Genomic DNA, 15951 nt, shown 5'->3' on the forward strand with positions numbered 1-15951 from the left:
ATGAAATAGGGTTCATACTGAAGTCCTAATATTTAGAACCATCTTGTTTTCTTTAGCCAAAATAAGAATTTAATAGATAATGAGTAATAGTTCTAGGAAGTGGGTGTAAGCTTCAAGTCTTCATCAGGAAGAATATTTTTCACAAAGCAACAGGAAATACCCTCTGATGTCATTTTTGGATTAAGAAATAACAAAAGGGTCTGGAAATATGGCCTAGTGGTAAAGTGCTCGCCTCATATACATGAAGCCCTGGGTTCGATTCCTCAGCACCACACATATAGAAAAAGCCAGAAGTGGCCCTGTGGCTCAAGTGGTAGAGTGCTAGCCTTGAGTAAAAAGAAGCCAGGGACAATGCTCAGGCCCCGAGTTCAAGCCCCAGGACTGGCAAAACAAAAACAAGAAGTAACAAAAGAAGAATTACATTCTCTACAGTAAAAAAAATTTTTTGAGGGGGGGGGTCCTGGAACTTGAACTCAGGGCATGGGTTCTGTTCCTGAGCTCTTTTTGCTCAAGTCTGGTGCTCATAGCAGGTGGTTAACTGGAGCTAAGAATCTCATGAACTTTCTGGCCATGGGTGCCTTCAAACCCTGATACTGGCTACTTGTTTTTTTTTTTAACTGAGTATCAAACCCAGTTCAGAGCTAGGCACCAGTGGCTCATCCCTATAATCCTAGCTACTCAAGAGGCTGAGATCTGAGGATAGTGGTATGAAGGCAGTCCAGGAAGGGACTGATCTCTAATCAACTAACAAAAATTGAGACATGCAGCTGCTCAATTGGTACAGCACTTGCCTTGAGCACAAAAGCTCAAGGACAGTGCTCAGACACTGAGTTCAAGCTCCAGGATGGGTAGGAAAAAAAAAAAAAAAAACACTTCAGTTCAGAAGTAGAAGTCCAAACTACCATAGGGAGTGTCTAAATGGGCTTAATAATTTATTTTTTCAATATAAATTTGACGCTCTTCTACATAGGAAGGTGTGTAGAAGTTTAAGTCCTATCACTGAAAGAATTCACAATCAGAAAAAAAGGCGTAGAGAGGGGCTGGGAATATGGCCTAGTGGTAAAGCGCTCTGGCTTCATATACATGAAGCCCTGGGCTCCACTCCTCAGCACCACCAATATAGAAAAAGCCGGAAGTAGCGCTGTGGCTCAAGTGGTGGAGTGCCTTGAGCACTTGATCCTTGAGCAAAAAGAAGCCAGGGACAGTGCTCAGGCCCTGAGTTCAAGCCCCAGGACTGGCCAAAAAAAAAAAAGAAGGCGTAGAGATAGAATGTGAATGGCCTTAGTGCAAAACCAAAAATAAGCATACATATAGAAAAGCAGCAAAATCACCAAGCAGCAAAAAAAAAAAAAAAATGACCATATTTTTCAAAGCCATCAAATACAGCACTTGCAGAAATAGGGAAGTAGGTGAGCTGTGTTTGCCAAGGTTCACCAAGTGTCCAGGACTATTATGAAACTCATTAATTTTTCTTTAAAGAAAATCTGCGTTCAAAATTAAAACTATCATATTGGGGGGGGAGGGTCTTAAAACATTTAACAGTTTTGTTATTAAATCTGTAAAAAAAAAAAAGGGTTAGGTCCAATATATAAACAAATAGACACTCTGGTGGTGATCTGAAACTGAGTTCCAGTTTTCTCTAGTCCTATAAAACCTAAAGAAGAAATTGTTCAACATGTTATCAAAACTTTACACAGGTTGATATAGGAAGAACAAATTGTGTCCCATGGCCTGTAAATCTCACCCAAATGGAAAGCCATTTCTGGAGATGTTAAATAATAATAATAATAATAATAATAATACAGGATCAATGTACTACTTATTTCCTCGTTAGACAATTATTTTTTTCTTCCTGGTACAGCAAGAGGACAGTTTTCAAATATTCCCTAACCCTGAGTCCCTGAAATCTGCCACTGAACACACCCTCCAGCCCCACCCAACTTTACATTCCCCCCCGCCAAAAAAAAGAGTATGTGGCTCTGGGAGAAAAAAAGAGATGAACTCACCCAAACCTTGGAGCTGAGGTCTGACTGGGAAGAGCAGCCCAGCGGGGTCAGACCAGGAGAATCCAGGCCGCGGTGGGCTTCCGACAGGGAAAGCGGGGCGCCAGGCACCAGGCCCCGGTTCTGGCGACCCCCAGGAGGCGGACAGGCCGGGGCCTCCCAGGTGCCTCACCTGGGCCTCCGCGGGTGCGGTCGCAGGAAGACCCCAGGGACTTCGGAGCCGAGGCTAGAGAGAGGGGGCGTCACCTCGGCGGATGAGGCCCCCCCGCCACAGATCCAGCCAGCCCGCTGCCCTCGAAGGGACCCTGCTCTGGGGCACAAAAGAGGGAGGGCCCCACGGACGGCCGCTCCTTCCGCGCAGCGGGAGCTGCACCCCGGCGGGCGTCCAGCGCCACCCCGAACGCCGTCGCCGCCGCCGTTTCAAACCCCTCGCTGGTCCAGGACCGGGCGGACTCTTCACCTCCGGTCCCCTTCGCCCCTCCTACATGCAGATTAAAGCGTTCGCCCCCACCAGCTATCACCTCCCCGCTGCCACAGGACCGCGGGGCGGCAAAACCCGCCTGGACCGCCCAGCCCAGTCAGCGCGCGCCCGCCCCCCTGCGCGTGTAAAATACACACAGCCCGAGTTCCTAGGGAAGGCCGTGGCCTCCGCCGCGCGCGCGCGCCCGCGCGCACCCGCGCTCCAGGTTTGCCCGCGCCAATGGGAAACGCGCAATCTTCCCAAAGGCGGGGTGGGGGCGTGGCTAATGCGCAGGGGGCGCGCCGCATTCTTCGGAGCCAATGGGAAGCACCCAGCCTTGGGAGGGCTGGGGGGCGTGTCTAAGAAACAGGGCTGAAGGGCGTGGTTTATGGACCAGGCGGGTGGGGGCGCGGTTAAGACCCAGGGGCGCTCCCCGAGTTGCTGAGGGATAAGACTGAAGCGGCGGCCGCGCGCTGCGCCGGGTCTGCGCGTACCCGAGGTTGGAGGGCGCGTTCGCGTTGGTTACGCTGAGGAACCAGGAAGATGGGGTCGCCGCCCGCCAACGCTGGAGGAACTGGGGAGCGGGAGGCAGGGACAGCCCGGAAAATGAAGGGGCTGGGTTCTGGGCGGTGCCTGCCCCGTAACGGGGCGAGGCTACCCGGGGAGGCACCCGCCGCCACGTCCCGCCATCCTCGGGATTGTGGTCCTCGGGGCCTCCAGACATGTCCGAAGTGAAGAACCGGAGGAAGCCCGGGCCCAAGGGAGCCTCGGCGGAGCCCGCGATGCGGAGCGAGGGCAGGAAGGGCGCCGAGGCCCGGGGGGACGGCCGCGGTGGGGGCTGGGCGGACCTCCGGACGGGGCTGAGCCTGCTGTCGCTGGGGACCTGCCTGGGCCTGGCCTGGTAAGTGCTGCCCGCCGCCCGCCCGAGCCTCGGGGTCCTCGGCGTTGCCGCCCGAGCCGCAGCCCGAACGGGCAGGACGTCCTCCTAGCTTGCGACTTGCCGACCTCGGCTCCGGTGTCCCCAGCCCAGGGAAGCGACCGAACTCTAGCCTAACTCTTGGGAAGGAGTCAACTCGGCCCAAGCCGCGGGTGCCCCGGGTCCTGCTTGCCCACCCCACCCACCCCAAACAGGCCTGATGCAAAGGTTTGCCACCTTGAAAGAGTTTAAGGTCATTCAGGCCACAAATGCAGTAAGGACAATAGCAAAATTTGGTAGTTTTCTCCTAACCTGATGCACTCTGCATTGTTGTTATTGGTTGTTTTTTTAATGTAACAGATCTAACTGTAGTACTGTAAAGATGCAGAAATAGTGCATAGTGCCTGGGTACTCTTAAAACTGAGCACATCGTGTGTGTGTGTGTGTGTGTGTGTGTGTGTTCGTGTTCCAGTACTGGGGCTTGCCTTCAGGGCCTGGACACTGCCCCTTAGCTTTTCACTCAAAGCTGACACTACCACTTGAGCCACAGCTCCACTACCACCCTTTTGATGGTCAGTTGAAGATAAGAATCTCTGAACTTTTCTGACTAGGTTGGGCTGGGAACCACCATCCTCAAATACCTCAGCCTCCTGAGTAACTAGGATTATAGGCATGAGCCACCAAGGTCCAGCTTTTCCTTTACCTTTAAGTTAATAAAACATTTGTTATTTTAAAATGCAGGGGCTGGGAATGTGCCTCAGTGGTAGAGTGCTTGCCCAGCATGCATGAAGCCCTGAGTTCGATACCTCAGTACCACATACACAGAAAAAGCTGGAAGTGGCACTGGCTTAAGTGGTAGAGTGCTAGCCTTGATCAAAAAAAAGCCCAAGAGGGGCTGGGGATATGGCCTAGTGGCAAGAGTGCTTGCCTCATATACATGAGGCCCTGGGTTCGGTTCCCCAGAACCACATATACAGAAAATGGCCAGAAGTGGCGCTGTGGCTCAAGTGGCAGAGTGCTAGCCTTGAGCAAGAAGAAGCCAGGGACAGTGCTCAGGCCCTGAGTCCAAGCCCCAGGACTGGCCAAAAAAAAAAAAAAAAGCCCAAGGACAGTGCCTTGGCCCTGAGTTCAAGCACCAGGACTGGCAAAAATAATAATAATCAATAAGCAAATTGAATAATAAAAACAAATTTGAAAAAACAACAACTGGCCTGGGTGGTGTGAGCCTGATGGTCTTAGCTATTCCAGAGGCTGAGATTTAAAGATCACAGTTCAAAGATGGCTCATGCAGGATAGTCCATGAGACTCTTTATCTCCCAATTAATCACCAGAAAGCCAGAAGTGGAGCTGTGGCTCAAGTAGTAGAGGTCCAGCTTGAGCAAAAAAACCTAAGGGACAGGGCTGGGAATATGGCCTAGTGGCAAGAGTGCTTGCCTCATATACATGAAGCCCAGGGTTCAATTCCCCAGCAGCACATCTATAAATGGCCAGAAGTGGCACTGTGGCTCAAGTGGCAGAGTGCTAGCCTTGAGCAAAAAGAAGCAAGGGGGCTGGGGATATAGCCTAGTGGCAAGAGTGCCTGCCTCAGATACACGAGGCCCTAGGTTCCATTCCTCAGCACCACATATACAGAAAACGGCCAGAAGCGGCGCTGTGGCTCAAGTGGCAGAGTGCTAGCCTTGAGCAAAAAGAAGCAAGGGACGGTGCTCAGACCCTGAGTCCAAGGCCCAGGACTGGCAAAAAAAAAAAAAATTTTAACTCAGGGACAGCACCCAGGTCCTAAATTTAAGCCCCAGCACTGACACACACACGCGCGCACACACACGCACCACAAATACATGCATACATACATAAAATTGAACTGTAGTAATTTTTTTTTTGTTTTCCAGGTTTGTATTTCAACAGTCAGAAAAGTTTGCAAAGGTGGAAAATCAATACCAGTTACTGAAAATAGAAAGCAATGAGCTCCAAGGACTTCAAAATAAAATCAATTTAATTTCCGAAAAGGTAATTTATTACTTAGCTTATTTGGGGGGATATTCTCAATTTAATACTTCTCTACTTGTATTCCAACTCTGAACTTCTTATAGGCATTGTCTGACTACCAGGGACCAAGCACTTAATGGGAAATAACACCCTATTTGTTCACTGTTCATCATGTATCCTTTACTCATATTACAAAATAAGGACTTGGGGATGGGAATATGGCTTATTAGTAGAGCGCTTGCCTAGCATCCATGAAGCCCTGGCTTCCATACCTGTACACCACATAAACAAAAAGCCAGAAGTGACCCTGTAGCTGAAGAGGTAGAGTTCTAGCCTTGAGCACAGAGAGGCTCAGGGACAGAGAGCCCAGGCCCTGAGTTCAAGCCCCAAGACTGGCAATAATAACAATAGGAAGAAGAAGGACATGTGCTTGGCACCAGTTGGATGTGGTAATTTTTCATCATAATACCTGAGAGAAGCAATTTTAAAGGACAAACTATTTATTTTGACTCAGAATTTCAGAAGGTTTAGTCCAAGATCAACTGGATTTTTGCTTTGGGCCTGAGGCAAAACAGTATCTTGGCTGTATGAGCATATGACAAAGGCTACTTACTTCCTGGTGACGAGAAAGCAGAAGGAAAGAAAGGAGCTAAAGATAGGTCTATCTTTACAGGACTTCTCTATATACAGGACACACCTCCAGACCGAGTGTGGGTGGCTTAACACCTGTAATCCCAACTACTCAGGAGACTGAGATCTGAGGATCTAGGTTCAAAGCCAGCTCAGGGAAGAAAGTGTGAGATTCTTATCTCTCCAATTAAATCACTGGAAAAAGCTGGGAATGGTGCTGTGGCTCAAGCGGTAGAGAGCTAATCTTGAAAACAGCTCAGGTACAGAGCCCAGGCCCAGAGTTGAAGCTTCAGGACCATCAAAAAAAGGGGGGGAAAAAGAAAGAAGAAAGAAAGAAACTTCCTCCAATTAGGCCCATCTCCAAATACCATAATATTATGAATTTACCAAAGAATTAACCCATGGATTAGGTCAGAGATCTCACTATTCAATCACTACCCTAGTGCCTTAAAGCTAGCAACAAAGATGTTTACACTGGAACCTTTAGTATGACATTTCAGGTCCAAATTACAACGGTAAGCAAAGAAAGATGTTGCAGAAACAGATAGAAAATGGAGGGTCTCCCAGAAGATAAAGTCTCTGGATGGAATTAATCATATACCCAGTATCTTCCTTTATCCCTCCTCCCTATCTCCAGCTGACCCCCTTTACTGTCACAAATTACCCTATCCACTACCATCTGTCTTTTTTTTATTCATATTTATGAGGGGAAATGTGTTATTTGTCTTTCTGAGTCTGGCTTACTTTGCATAACATGAGGTTCACTAGTTCTACCCATTTTCCTGCAAATAACATACTTTTGTTCTTTGTGTAGGTTGTGTTTTTTATTCTGTTTTGTTTTTGGTGCAGATCATGGGGCTGGAACTTAAGGCCTGAGTGATGTCCTGGAGCTCTTTTGCTCAAGGCAGCATCCTGATACTTGCTTGAGTCACAGCTCACTTCTGACTCTTTGCTGGTTAATTAGAGATCAGTTTCAAGGACATTCCTGCCCTGACTAGCCACAAACTGCAATCCTCAGATCTCAGCCTCCTGAGTAGGATTATAGGCATGAGCTGACACCTGGCTCATTTTGTCCTTCTTTAGGGCTGAATAAAACTCCATTGGGAAGCCAGGCGCTGGTGGCTTACACCTATAATCCTAGGTACTCAGAAGGCTGAAATCTGAGGATCACGGTTCAAGGTCAGGCCAGGCTGGGCAGAAAAGTCTATGAGACTCTTTTATCTCCAATTAACCACCAGAAACCCTGAAGTGGTGCCATGGCTCAAAGTGGTAGAACACTAGCCTTGAGCAAAAGAGCTCAGGGACATTGCCTAGGCCCTATGTTCAAACCCTAAGACAAACAAACATTCCATTGTGTATTTAGACTGTATCTGTTGATAGGCACCTAGGCCAATTCCATGTAAACATAAGTGTGCATTTATCTCTTGTATGCTTACTTCCATTCCTTCAGGTATTTACTCAGGCATACTATATACTTCTTATATGCTAGGCATACCAGAATCAAATGGGGCTTCTAAAATGTTTTTTAAACATTTCAGAGTAATCTTACTTTATGAGTCAGTACTATTGCATATTGTTTCCCCTGTTACCTGGAACATCTTTATATCTTCACTAGGATGGGACCAAGAAGATTTTTTTTTTTTTGCCAGTCCTGGAGCCTGAACCCAGGGCCTGAGCACTGTCCCTGGCTTCTTTTTGCTCAAGGCTAGCACTCGACCACTTGAGCCACAGCACCACCTCTGACTTTTTTTTTTCATATATATGTGGTGCTGAGGAATCAAACCCAGGGTTTCATGTACACAAGGCAAGCACTCTACCACTAGGCCATATTCCCAGCCCCACCATGAAGATTTTTATAGCCATAACAACAAATATATATATATTCTTTGTATACTTGAGATATGGGAAATATAAGAGAAAGAAAAACCGAAAAGACTACTTCTTCCTGTAAGAATTTAGAAGCTTTCAGTTCTTTATCAATCTGTAAATGGGGTAGATTTCTGAGTCACTTTAAGGCTTGCCTTTTTGCTCTTCTATATCTTTTCTCTAAACATCTATACTTCCTTTGATAATTCTGTCATCACACTAATCATAGTCTACTGTAATTGATTTTGTTGTTATTTCTTTTATCTCCTCTTTAGAGCAAACACTTCTTCCTTTACCTTTGTTTCTTTTTTTTTTTTTTTTTTTTTTTTTGGCCAGTCCTGGGGCTTGGACTCAGGTCCTGAGCACTGTCCCTGGCCTCTTTTTGCTCAAGGCTAGCACTCTGCCACTTGAGCCACAGCGCCACTTCTGGCCATTTTCTGTATATGTGGTGCTGAGGAATTGAACCCAGGGCCTCATGTATACGAGGCAAGCACTCTTGCCACTAGGCCATATCCCCAGCACCTACCTTTGTTTCTTAATACCTAGAAGCGAAACTCACAGAGGACAATCCATCTTATTGGGACTAGACTATCTGATATAAAAAGATCTAATACCCTGTCTTTTGCATCGAATTGTAAAATCAGATTATTCTATATTTATATTGTATAATTAGTGTCTGGCAAGCTCTAGCACAGACTGAATACTTAATTTTTCCAGTAATATATGGCAACTAGTTTCTTTTGGAATTCAGACTGTTAGGGTTAGGGCTTTTTTATTTATTTTTTGTTTTTGCCAGTCCTGGGGCTTGAACTCTGGGCCTGGGTGCCCTGAACTTCTTTTGCTCAAGGCTAGCACTCTACCACTTAAGCCACAGTACCACATCCAGTTTTGTTTATTGGGGATAAGAATCTCATAGTCGGCCTGGGAGTATGGCTTAGTGGTAGAGTGCTTGCCTTGTATTCATGAAGCCCTGGGTTCGATTCCCCAGCACCCACATATGTAGAAAAACGACCAGAAGTGGCGCTGTGGCTCAAGTGGCAGAGTGCTAGCCTTGAGTGAAAAAAAGCCAGGGACAGTGCTCAGGCCCTGAGTCCAAGGCCCAGGACTGCCCCTCCCAAACCCCCCCCCAAAAAAAAGAGTCTCATAGATTTTCCTGTCAGGCCTGCCTTTGAACCAAAATCCTCAGATCTCAGCCTCCTGAGTAGCTAGATTGCAGGTGTGAGTCACTGGTGCCTGTCAGGATTAGGACTTTACTTGAGAATTATTGTGGAGTTGTTTTTTTTTATTTGGTGTTTTTAACAATGTGTTGTGATGTGCATATAAGTTTTTAAAAGCTTAATCTGGAACTAAGAACATAGGTACTTGGGAGGTTGAGGAGGATTACAGTTTGAAAACAACCCAGACCAAAAAGGTTCTCAAATCACCATCTCAACCAATAGAAAGCTAGATGTAGCCAGCTCAGTGGCTCACACCTGTAATCCTAGCTACTCAGGAAGCTAAGATCTGAGGATCACAGTTCAAAGCCAGCTTGGGCAGGAAAGCCTGAGACTTATCTGCAATTAGCCACCAGAAACCCAGAAGTGGTGCTGTGGCTCAAAGTGGTAAAGTGCTAGCCTTGAGCGGAAGAGCTCAGGGACAGCACCTAGGCCCGGAGTTCAAGCCCTACAACCAACAACAATAAAAAGAAAAAAACAGTAGTGGAGCTGTGGCTCAAAGTGGTAGAGCTCTACTTTTGAGCAAAAGTGACAGCATCCAGACCCTGAGTTCAAGTCCCATGACCAAAAAGAAGCTAAATGTGTGCACCTGATAGCTCAGCTATGCTAGAAATATAAATAAGAAATTTTTAGTCAAGGCAGACCAGAGCAAAAAGCAAAAAACAATTGAAAATGATAAGAAGATGGCTAGAGATATGGGCTAAGTGATAGAGTGCCTGCCTCGCAAGCACACTATTTATTCAAGCTCCCACCACCCCCAAAAAAGTTAAAAAATTATAATGTAGGATGGTTTAGAGAAACTGACTGAAAGTAGATGAATGGTAATAGTACCTCTGTAGAATACTTGATTGAAGTCTGGGTTGGTACTTCACCTGAGTGCTTCCATAGCTCTTCTCTTGTTACAGAACAGATAGATTTCTCTTCCTAATTAAGCAGCTTTAAGACAGAAGTGTATCTTGTTTAGTGTTAATGTCTTCAATACAAATGCTACAAACATTTGACAAATTTACAGTTGTTTCTAGGCCTTTTCATAGTCTCTAAAACTACATGTTTGAATATAGACTGTGGCCTGCCCTTCCATATTCCATGTACACACTAAGAGATACTGGAGGCTTATCATAAATCTGCAGAAACTTGGATCACTTTACTATTGATGTGACTTGTCTCAACTGTTTTTTTTTTTTTAGTATTCATTTTTTAAGTTAAAACTGCCTTTGTAACGGCACATGATGACTCATGCCTGTAATCCTAGCTACTCAGGAGGCTGAGATCTGAGGATTACAGTTCAAAGCCAGCCCAGGCAAGAAAGTCTGTGTGACTTTTATCTCCAATTAACCACCAAGAAGCCAGAAGTGGACCTGTGGCTCAAGTGGTAGAGTGCTATCCTTGAGCAAAAATGCTCAGGGACAGTACTCAGGCCCTGAGTTCAAGCCCCACGACCAGCACAAAAAGAAAAAGAACCTCTTGTAAGAACCGATTTTAGTATTTTCTCCTCTTAAGGGTACCCAAACAAACAGAAATTTCCAGAATTACCTGTCTTAGGATGGGTAACAGATTTTGCACTTTATAAAAAGCCAAGTAGCAATAAAAATGACATCTAAGTGGACTGGGAATATGGCCTAGTGGCAAGAGTGCTCGCCTCGTAAACATGAAGCCCTGGGTTTGATTCCTCAGCACCACATATATAGAAAAAAGCCAGAAGTGGAGCTGTGGCTTAAGTGGCAGAGTACTAGCCTTGAGCAAAAAGAAGCCAGGGACAGTGCACAGGCCCTGAGTTCAAGGCCCAGGACTGGCCAAAAAAAAAAAAATGACATCTAAGTTCCTTTCCATTGGAGTAAAGAAAGGAAAATGTGATATGTTCCTAATTTCCTTGACATTATTTCTCTTGAAAAAGCATATATGTATCAAGTAATTTCTAATATAAGGCTAATCTTTAAATTTGTTTAAATGACTCTTAAAAGTAATAACTTATTTTATCAATGTAATTCTGATAGTCTTGGATATTTTAGATACCTTCAGAATTTGAAGTTGGCATGTATGATAGTCCTGTTTATTTAATAGAAAAGTTATTAAGTAGAGTTGGAAATTGTTTTGTGTTACAAATGCAGCTTGAGTCTACTGAAAAAATCCTGCAGGAAGCTACATCATCCATGTCTTTGATGACCCAGTTCAAACAAGATATATCTGGCCTCCAAAAAGTCATGCATGACATTCAAAATAGTGAAGAGATGCTCACTCCAAAGATACAAAACCTTAATGAAGAATTCTACCATCTTACAGATTTCTGTAAGAGAAGCTTAGCAGAAATGAGTGACAATACAGACATTTTCAAATCAGAAGCAAAACATACACATTCTCAAGTTACTGTTCAGATTAACTCAGCTGAGCAAGAAATAAAATTGCTCACTGAACGGCTAAAAGATTTGGAAGATAGCACACTACGAAATATTAGAACAGTGAAAAGGCAAGAAGAAGAAGATCTTCTGCGAGTTGAGGAGCAGCTCAGCTCTGACACAAAAGCAGTTGAGAAGTTACAAGAGGAACAGTTTTCCCTCCTGGCCAGACAGGAAGAACTGACAAGTAAACTCTCCAATTACAAACCCAAAGTAGAAGAATGCAAGACACATTTGCCAACAATTGAAAATGCTATTCACTCTATTCTCAGAGTCTCACAGGATCTAATAGGAACAGAGAAAAAAATAGAAGACCTGTCTCTGCAGATGTTTAATATGGAAGATGATATGCTAAAAGCAGTTTCTGAGATAATGGAGATGCAGAAATTCCTTGAAGGAATTCAGTACGATAATAGCCTACTAAAGATGCAAAATGAACTAGGTGTTCTAAAAGGAAAAGTTCGTGATTTTATAACATATTCAAGTACAAGAGACAAGGGAACTTTAAAAGAACATACCATAGAAAATGAAGGAATTGGTGACGATTTTTAAATTTCACTACATCTGATGAACCTTATTACTATATGTAAACCAATTCATAATTTTTGGCTTACCTTGATACACCTCATATTGTTGAAAGATAAGTGAGATATCCATACAAATGGATTGGCCACATAATCAAAACTCACCTTCTTTTTAGACGTGGAGGTATGACTCAAGTGCTAGAATGCCAGGCTTAAGTGAAAAATGCCAAGGGAAAACTTGAGGCCCTGAGTTCAAGCCCCAGTACTGGCACCATGAATAAATGTTTAAAATTAGGTTTTAATGTCTAAAACTTATTTTAATTATTTTGAATAGAAATAGGTCTAAAACGTGTATCTCTCTATGTCTAAGGCCATATGTGTAATATTTTAAAATATGAATGTCACTATCATATGGGACCCAAATCTATTACTATCTGTAGGTTGTAGTGAAGAATGTTTAACTTTTTGCTAAATGCTAGATTTTTTTTTTCAGGCCTCTATCTATTGCTTTTTTTTCTTTCTTTCTTTCTTTTTTTTTTTTAATTGGCCATGGGGCTTGAACTCAGGGCCTGGCACTGTCCCTGAGTGCAGGAAGCTAGCCTCTATCATTCCACCTCCAGTTTTTGAGTGGTTAATTGGGGATAAGAGACTCGTGGGGGCTTTTCTGCCCAGCTGGCTTAGAACCATGATACTCAGATCTCAGCCTCTGAGTAGCGAGGATTACAGGTGTGAGCCACCAACCCCTGTGTCTGTTACTTACACCTTTCCTGTCACTTGATCTTGCTGTTAGGGTGGTCAATCATCTTCCTGCCTCAGCTTGTTCTTCATTTTCCTTTGTTAATTTATTGCAAGCTAAGGATTCAACAACCCAGTTTATAGAAATGTGGTCTAAAACAGAAAATACAGTGCCCAAAAGAGTCTGAGGGCTTTCTGTGAATTAATATTTGCACTTTCTGAAAACTATGAAGTCTGGGCTATATTTTACTTTTAGTTCAGGTTCTGTGTTACAGATAGTTGTGAGAATTTTTAAATATGAGCAAATACGTCCTTAGTTAAAAGTATGGCCTATTCTCTGAATCATATGCTTTAAAGTGTGTACTTCAAGCATAATCAATTAGTGATTGATTCTTGACACTGATAATTATGGTTAACATGTATGTCATAGCCAGGTGCTAGTGACTCACACCTGTAATCCTAATCAGGAGGCTGAAACTCTGATGATCAAATCTGGAAGCTAGCACAGGCAGAAAAGTCTTCAGACTATTCTCCAGCGAGCCAGCTAAAAACAAATAAACAAATAAACCCTAGACTGGAGGTTATGGTCAAGCAGTGACCAAAAAAGCTGCTCAAAAGTGCAGTGTGTGGAGTCAAGCCCTGGTAATAGCAACATACACACACAAAGTGTCAAAAGATGGTTATGGTCAAGTAGTTTTACTATACAAATTTTTAGAGTTTTGGAGAAATCACAAATTCTGCATTAAATTTAGGAAATATCCTTGGTAGATAACGATCAGTTGTTGTTTTTTTTAAAAGCCTGGGAAGTATGTTTCTATTAGAATCATTGCATTAATTTCTGGATTCTTAACATTCAATAGCTTGACTTCCGAATTCTAAGTTCTTATCTGTTTATATGAACAAATTATATTTGTTTGCTTTTGTTTAAATCACAACTAAATAGATTATAAATTAGCTGGAATATTGTTTTTTTCAGCCTCCATCCTGTCAAACAATGTATTTTGTACTTTTTTGTGGATTGCCATGTTTGATACACTTCAGTCTAAACTTTTATATCCCATGGAAACAGTAACTAAAAGTAAATGGAAACCAAGTGGTCTATAATGACCCAAGATAAACAAAACCTGGGCTGGGAATATGGCTTAGCGGTAGAGTGCTTGCCTAGTATGCATGAAGCCCTGGGTTCAATTCCTCAGCACCACATATACAGGAAAAGCGAGAAGTGGTGCTGTGGCTCAAGTGCCTTGAGCAAAAAGAAGCCAGGGACATTGCTCAGGCCCTGAGTTCAAGCCCCATGACCAACAAAAAAAATTTTTTTTAATAGAAAATTAAAAATGCTGGTCTGGAGATGAAGCTAAGGCAGGAGGACCGCTTGAGTTCAGGAGTTTAAGACCAACTTAGCAATGTAACCAAACCTATGACAAAAACAAAATGCAAAAGTTGGGGCAGGAATAAAATACAGCAATGTTCATCTGGAAGAGACCTATTCTTTCTTTCTATGTGTGTGTGGTGGGGGGGGGGGTGGTCCTGGGGGTTGAACTCAGAACCTGGGTGCTATCTTTGAGCTTCATTGCTGAAGGCTAGTGCTCTACTACTTACCACAGCTCCACTTGCAGCTTTTTGGTGGTTAATTGATAAGAGTCTCACAGACTCTCCTGCCCAGGCTGGCTTTGAACTGTGATCTTTAGATCTCAGCCTCCTGAGTAGCTGAGATTTATAGGTGTGAGCCACTGGCACCTGAAAGACTCTTACTTTTGAACCCATCTTTTGCCAACAGTAAAGTTGTAGTAATCATTTAAAATAACACATAAAAATTAAGTTGACATTTTAAATGTTAGGTTTTAATGAATTTAATCATTGTGGTATTTTCTTGTAGTATCAAAAATGTGAAGCTCTCATGGAACAATTGAAGTCTTTTCAAATAATTGCTCATCTACAGCATCTACAAGAGAAAATTAATGAGGTGAAAACTTGGACTAACAGGATAACTGAAAAACAGGATATATTGCAAAACAATCTGACAACTCTTTCTCAAGACATTATGAAAGTGGACCAACGTGCAAGGTCCCTGGCAAAAGAGGTTGGTCTCAAGATTACAACTGTAAAAACAGATATCAGACGTATTTCAGGTTTAGTAACAGATGTAACATCCTTAACAGATTCTGTGAAAGAACTAAAGGATAAAATAGAAAAAGTGGAAAAACATACAGTGAAAAACATAGGTGATCTCCTCTCGAGTAGCATTGACAGGACAACAGCACTCCGAAAGACAGCATCTGAAAACTCACAAAGAGTTCACTCCATCAAGAAGACACTAACTGAGCTCACAAGTGATTTCAGCAAACACACAGACAGGTTTTTAAGCTTAGAAAGTGACAGAGCCAAAGTTCTGAAGACAGTGAATTTTGCAAATGATCTAAAACCAAAGATTACTAATCTAAAGAAGGACTATTCTCGTTTGGAACTCTTGGTAAATGATTTAACACTACGCATTGGAAGATTGGGCACTGACTTGTTACAAAAAGAAAAAGAAATTGCTTTCTTAAATGAAAAAATATCTAATTTAACTGTAGTTCAAGCTGAAATTAAGGATATTAAAGATGAAATATCACATATTTCAGATATGGATTAGTTTGACATTTAGATTAGACGGGTTGTTTTTCAATGAGAGCTTATGAAAAGACTAATATTTTGGAAAAAATACCATTTTCTACTTGATTCTATTTTGTACAGTAATAAAATTCTTCAAACAGGCTGAACATTTGATTTTACAAAGTATTCTAACACCTGTATTTTCAAATTTATACAGCAATAACCTAATCCATCCCCCTGGCATACATTTATATCTTGTGCTCATGCATATATATGTAGAATCTGCCTATCAGTGGGCACTAGGTAGGACAGAATCCAAATCCCTCTTGCTTTGCTGACTGCCAGCCAGTAAGCTTGTGTTTGAGACCCTGAAGAACTAAAGAACTTCCCCTTAAGGGAAGACTAGCATTCTTTACCCAATTAGAAACTAGAAAGATCACTTTCAAGGAGCTGTGGAAGATTTAGGTTGTCTTTTTGGATCCTTCATGGCTTTCAGCAAACAGAAAAGGATACAGAAATGTCTTAGTCTGAGCTGCTATTATCATAGATACCAAAAACAGGGTGTCTGATAAACAGCAGTAATTTATTCTTTATTGTTGTAGGAGGTAGGAAAGTCTGGTTCCCAGTGTTTA

At 43.1% G+C, this 15951-nt stretch overlaps 2 protein-coding genes across 5 annotated transcripts in view; one reads left to right on the forward strand and one right to left on the reverse strand.

The window, feature by feature from the left end:
* The window catches only part of Apaf1 (apoptotic peptidase activating factor 1), a 77582-nt gene extending 74955 nt beyond the window's left edge, over positions 1-2627 (reverse strand). For both annotated transcript variants that reach the window (XM_048357661.1, XM_048357656.1), the window contains exon 1: positions 2007-2627. The gene's annotated coding sequence lies outside the window, so the exon portion shown is untranslated. The remainder of the gene's footprint in view (positions 1-2006) is intronic.
* Positions 2628-2938: 311 nt separating this feature from the next.
* On the forward strand, positions 2939-15498 carry LOC125359779 (IKBKB interacting protein). 3 transcript variants are annotated; one of them, XM_048357672.1, is made up of 4 exons: positions 2939-3364; positions 5269-5386; positions 11184-12006; positions 14604-14769. In XM_048357672.1, the coding sequence occupies exons 1-4, from the start codon at positions 3186-3188 to the stop codon at positions 14615-14617; spliced, it is 1134 nt and encodes a 377-aa protein (XP_048213629.1). In that variant the 5' UTR covers positions 2939-3185; the 3' UTR covers positions 14618-14769. The 3 variants fall into 3 exon arrangements, with proteins under 3 accessions (XP_048213629.1, XP_048213623.1, XP_048213636.1); XM_048357666.1 differs by having other exon boundaries at positions 11184-12054; positions 14604-14726; XM_048357679.1 differs by lacking the exon at positions 11184-12006 and having other exon boundaries at positions 2949-3364; positions 14604-15498.
* Positions 15499-15951: the final 453 nt, after the last annotated feature.

This window comes from Perognathus longimembris, chromosome 1 (genome assembly GCF_023159225.1).
Source record: "Perognathus longimembris pacificus isolate PPM17 chromosome 1, ASM2315922v1, whole genome shotgun sequence".
Classification (NCBI taxonomy): Eukaryota; Metazoa; Chordata; class Mammalia; order Rodentia; family Heteromyidae; genus Perognathus; species Perognathus longimembris.

Excerpts from the sequence above, each read along its gene's own strand:
- LOC125359779 (XM_048357672.1), top strand. The coding sequence starts at position 3,186 with ATGTCCGAAGTGAAGAACCGGAGGAAGCCCGGGCCCAAGGGAGCCTCG. Across the intron at positions 3,365-5,268 it reads ACCTGCCTGGGCCTGGCCTG|GTTTGTATTTCAACAGTCAG; the intron begins GTAAGTGCTGCC and ends TTTGTTTTCCAG. Across the intron at positions 5,387-11,183 it reads TCAATTTAATTTCCGAAAAG|CTTGAGTCTACTGAAAAAAT; the intron begins GTAATTTATTAC and ends TTACAAATGCAG.